Source organism: Mesitornis unicolor, unplaced genomic scaffold (genome assembly GCF_000695765.1).
Source record: "Mesitornis unicolor isolate BGI_N332 unplaced genomic scaffold, ASM69576v1 scaffold27046, whole genome shotgun sequence".
Lineage (NCBI taxonomy): Eukaryota > Metazoa > Chordata > Aves > Mesitornithiformes > Mesitornithidae > Mesitornis > Mesitornis unicolor.
In genome coordinates, this window is record NW_010193385.1 from 1 (window position 1) to 5268 (window position 5268).

A 5268-nucleotide genomic window follows, 5' to 3' on the forward strand; every position below is an offset into this window, starting at 1 on the left:
CCCAGCCAATGGAGGCGCAGTCAGCCGGGAACCGCCCCTGGGCGTGGTCGGGGAGGGTCTCCCTGGTCCTGGAGCGAGAGCCCCAACCGCGACCCCGCCCCCCGCAGGGCACCCCCGGACACCGCCGTTCTTGGTCGGGGCTTTATTAGGAACCAACCCGAAAGGTACAAAATCAACCTCAAACGTCAAGGAAGAGTCGTGTGACAGTGTCACATACAGCCCCCTGCCCAGGGCCAGCACAGCCGAGGGGGACACCGTGTTCCCTGCCTCCACCCGAATTAGTTAAAGAGTTAATCACCCTGCCCAGCGCAGAGGGGCCATCTGTGGGTGCCTCATTAAGAAGGAGGAGAAGGCCCCGTCCTGTCTCAGCCCCCAAAGTGTCACGCTCTGCTTTCACCCAGGCCAGGGGGACCACGCCCTGCTGCGGGCTCAGGAGACGTCCGCAGCTCAGCTCCCAGGGCGGCAAGGATTAGGAAAGAGCAGCGTTTCATTTAGTGCGGCAGGAAGAGAGCTCAGAGAAGAGCATGTTCATCTGAGGTTAATGCAGGAGACCCAGTGCCAGGGGAGTGTTTCAGAGAGAAGCAGCTCCTGCCCCTCACAACGGAGTCACAGCCCAGGCAGTTTTATGTTTTCTTCTTTAGCTCCTCAAATCTCCGAGAGAGGTCATCAAAGTCAATGTCTTCAGAGGCAGAGGAGTTGGCGCCAGCAGATGCCGTTGGCAGCGTATCCGGCACGGATGGCAGTTCAGGCAGCACGAAGTTATCCACGGCACTGGGAGCTCCAGCTTTCGGCTTAAGAGATGCTTCTGACTTGGGCCCGGGCCCTGTAAAGAGTGAGAGAGACACCACACCATTGCACCTCACCATCACCAGCCTACACAGAGACACACACAAGGGAGGTCGCTCTCCCAAAAAGGCATCACCCATCTATTTTTCTGAACAGGACCAGTGGTCCCGCAGCGCCCCTGCACGTAGGCTGAATGGGGAGAGCCACAAAGCTTTGGGCTGATGTGGCTGTGAGGGGCTGCAGCCGTGGCAGATCTGGTGGCCTTGTCCCACAGCTGCACCAGGCAGCAGGAGCTCCCCTCCCCTCTCTGGCCGGCATGCGCCATGGAGATCCAAACCCATCTACCCTCCTCTCGCTTGATTCTCTCATTCTGCTGCTGCAAAACAGTATTATTTATGCTGTGTAAAGATACCACTTAGAGTTGTTGCTTTCTCATTTTACCCTGCAATGTCCCATACCCGGCCTAACAAGACAGCTTAACCTGCAGACCCAGTACTGACTCCAAAGCCAAACTCCAGCTCTCCAGTTTCCCACTGGAAGTCTGGATCCTCTCCATTCTGAGAGGATGCTCTCCATTTCTACCAGAGTCCTCTCCAAACTCAAATCCTTCCCCAAGTTCCAGACACTGTTCCCCACATGGAAAGCTCCCTCTCAGGAACATGGGGATCCCAAGCCAGCCACAGCCCCAGCAGCCCTGGGTTCCCATCCCTCCTGATGCACTCACCAGCCGCCGGTGCAGAAGCGTCCTTGTCAGCGTTGGGCTCATCAATCTGGAAAAGACCCTCGGTTACCACCGCTGGCTCTGCTCCCAGCTGCAGAACCACAGTCGTGCAGGCACCACCCACGGACAACAGTGGGCACAGCCACACTGAGCCTGCACACCCCACCCTCCGCAGGGTGACCCAGCCCTGCCCCCCAGCACGCGTGCTATAATCGGCCTCTCCCCAGCAAAAGGCAGCAGAGCTTTGACCTTCCTCCCTCTCTGCCCACGTTCTGGATCTGGGTAAGCAGAGCACATCCACAAGCAGGTTTGAAATACTTATCAAGGACATAACCAGGAGAAGGCCCCCATGGAATCACTGCTATCGCTTTCTTCCACTCATAAACCACAGGTAGGTCCTTGTGACCGGCACCCAGGTATGGAATGAGCCCATCTCGGGTCTTGGTCCAGCTGGGACAACGGCCCACAGCATGGTCTGTGCTGCTGTAACTCCTCCCTCCCTGCGGTGTCTGCACCACCACTCTCCACCCAGCTACACCCGCCGTGTCTGTGCCTGCATCTCCTGGACGCAAAGACTGCTGCACTCCACGTGAGGTGTCAGCACATGCGGGTGCCTGGCTACACCTGTCCCTACTCAGGACACTGCAAAAACACACAGCACGTTGCTGAAAACAGAATGAGAGGCACTATCACGAACTGCAGAACAAAAACACACAGGCACAGGAAGAGAAGACTCCAGCCTCTCCTTTGCTGTCCCCAAGGACTGAGAAAACTCTGGGACAGAAAGAGCGTTTTAAGCATCTATCATCTGGATCAGCCAAAATTTTCATCCAGCCTAACCATGAATTACCTCAAAAGCCATAATTAAACAGACTGAAGGTGATAAATCCTTCACATTGAAAAAAAAAACCCAACAGAATTTGTGGACTCTACTTGTGAGCTGTTTATCACTGTTTTATCACTGCAGTGATACAGGCCTTGGCTTTCCTTTGCAGCCGAAGCACACAGCTGAAGGAGGAACCTCTCCTCATGCACATGGTGACTCACCACACCCAGGAGCAATGCCAAGCACCACCCCAAAAGCTCCAAAGGTTGACAGCGAGGCACTTAATGAACATTTGCCTTTTCCGTGGCTACCACCACACTCTTTGACGTTCCCACTGCTACCTACAGTGGTGATTCCGGTCAGGCACTTACAGACTCGTACGTCGGTGGGCTTGTTGGAATCGGTGGTGGGTGGATGTTAGCAAAAGGCTGGTAGGTCCCCACGGGCAGGCCATTGAAGTTGTCCTGTACAGAGAGACCACAGTCATGCACCAGACTACCCACAGCTGCTGTGGCAGTCAGAGAAAGCAGCACTCTAAGACAAATGCAGAAAAAGCTCCAACCTGATGCAGTTTATACTTACTAGGAAAAGATTCTCAACTGCTAAGTCAGATGTGGTCACCTGGAGCAACCAGACCCAGCTGTCAGGACCGCTGGTTGTTCTACAGAACCAGTGTGACTGAACAATTTGTCTTTCAAGGTGTCAGAAGCAGTGGGACAGAAAGGGCAATGCCCTGCCCAAGCACACCTGAGCCACTTCTCCAGGCTGCAGTATCACACAACAGGAAGGTCGTCTCTTGCTCACTTGAGGCTTTCTACTGCCCTTACTCCTAACACAACAGCGCCTCAATGGCCTGGCCTTGGCACAAGTCCTCAGCGTATTCACACCTGGGCCTTCAGCCAGCTGATGATACCTGGCCCAGATTTTCCACAGAAAACACTGCAGCATTGCTGGGACCGTATTAAGGCTCCAAGCCAGCCCACTCTTCTGCCACTCTCCAGTCTACATGATATCCCATATATGACTGAATTCAGAGAACGGGGCTCTTTTTCAGCTCCCCCTCACATGAAGTCACCTCCAAGAGCACTTGGCCTGGTTCCCTCCCCTTGCAGGTCCGAAGGCAGGGCACTTCCGCATTTTTCTGTGCTGTTCCCACCCCGCAAAACTCACCTGATTTCCTTGACTGAATGTGGGCACACTACTGGCCTACCAACTTCAAAGTTCAGCTCCAACCCCTGGCCTAAAGCCCGGCAGTCACAAGACTGCCACAGTAGTTAAGTCTGGCCTCCTCTGTTCCCTGAGGGCAGAGAGGGTTGGCTGCAGAACTGGGGCAGGAACCTCTGCAGTCAGGGAGCGACAGGAAGCTTCAGCTGCACTGCCAACAGCTTCCACCCCATGCAGTCTCACAGCAGCACCACGGCCTTGTGACACATCACGCCACCAGGTATGCACTTCCTGATCAGCGGGCACAGGGCCACGCACCTCAGTTGGAACCTTCTCCAGAGAAAGGGAATGTTCACAGCAAAGGCACTTACCGGTCCTTTTGGAGGTGGGTAGGAGAAGGGCGGATTCGGTGTGGGCATGGGCATAGGCATCATCACTGGCATGGGCACTAGGACATCATGGCCAGCCAGCGGGGCTGTAAATCCACCGCCACCTCCTCCAGGGCCACCCTTCTTCACATCGTCTGTGAATCCCACATCAATCAGATCTCCCTCACCACCTGCAGGGGCTTCAGCCTGGAGAGGGTGGAAGAACTGTGCTCACCAACATGTTTCTGTTCTGACCACAGCCTGCTGCACAGCGTTAGACACAGCATTTGTCACTGGACAAGACGGGACAACACAAGGACAGAACAGACAGCAGCTACACAGCGATATTAATGGGTACCAGAAAGGGAAGCAGACTACAGTGTGACTAACTACAGCCACATGCTGCAGGGCTGTGGGGAGGAGCAAGGGCCAGGCTGTGCTAGGGCTGTCTGGAATACACCAAAGCACAATTACCACCGAGTTCACTGCAATGCCACAGTCCCGCGCTCCAAAAGCCCACGCGGCAGTGGTGGGACATTTCAGCCCCTGGAACACAGAAGGGAGCTCCAGACTTGCAGGTGCCTCACTCACCATCACCACCGAGTCAGGCTCGTAGGGCACATTGTAGTTCTTGGCGATCTCAATGAGGTATCTCTCCACTAGGATCTTGGGCGGTGCCTCCACACTCAGCTTGTGCATCAGCTGGAACACAGGGGTGCAGACGCTCAGCGGGACCGGGGCAGCGCAGCGCAGCTCTGCCCCAGTCAGAGGGCTCTGTGAGGAACGCAGCACAGGAGAGGCCTTTCCTCCCAGCACAGCACTGCAGGGGTGGGTGCCAGCAGCCACAGGCCAGGGCTCCCTATGCTCTGCCCCTCTCCATCCACAGCAAGGCCCTGTGTGCCCCTGCAGGCTGGCCCCCAGCACAGCTGGCCCACCCTACCCTGCAGTGAGCCACCAGCATCAGCCACTGGCCACAGGAAAGGGCCAGAAAGCCACAGCAGGCACGGCCATGCTGCCAGCTCCAGCTGCTCCACCAGGTCATTACCCTGTCATTGACCGTCCCGATCTGGTTTGTCCGGCACAGCTTCCCATACTCCTTGCTGTACTTGGCACACAGCTGGTCAGCAACCTGCAGAGGACAGAAACTGTGGGGCTGTGCACACCCCTGCCTTCCCCACCACACCCCCCCATCTGCTGCAGCCCCTACAGCTGCTGTCTCCCTGCCAAAAAAAACCTTCATTTCTGTCACCGATTGTCCCCACTGATCAGCCTCAGCCACCCCCAATGCTCCAGGGACACCCAGACTGGGGTCTCCATTGGCAGAGCCCATAAAGACATGTTCTCTGCCTTAATGACATGGAGTCTCGGACAAAGGCTTCCATCAGCTTCTGGCAGCGCCCCCC

The 5268-nt window shown here is 56.1% G+C and overlaps 1 protein-coding gene across 2 annotated transcripts in view; it reads right to left on the reverse strand.

The window, feature by feature from the left end:
* Positions 1 to 610: 610 nt before the first annotated feature.
* Positions 611 to 5268, reverse strand: part of IST1 (increased sodium tolerance 1 homolog (yeast)) — a 5884-nt gene continuing 1226 nt past the window's right edge. Inside the window, exons 4-9 of one of the 2 annotated variants that reach the window (XM_010187436.1) lie at positions 4911 to 4994; positions 4457 to 4567; positions 3869 to 4072; positions 2705 to 2797; positions 1511 to 1556; positions 611 to 823 (exon numbers count right to left, since the gene is read on the reverse strand). In XM_010187436.1, the coding sequence (XP_010185738.1) occupies positions 624 to 823; positions 1511 to 1556; positions 2705 to 2797; positions 3869 to 4072; positions 4457 to 4567; positions 4911 to 4994 (738 nt within the window). In that variant the 3' untranslated portion in view covers positions 611 to 623. The remainder of the gene's footprint in view (positions 824 to 1510; positions 1557 to 2704; positions 2798 to 3868; positions 4073 to 4456; positions 4568 to 4910; positions 4995 to 5268) is intronic. The other variant, XM_010187437.1, reaches the window with a different exon arrangement.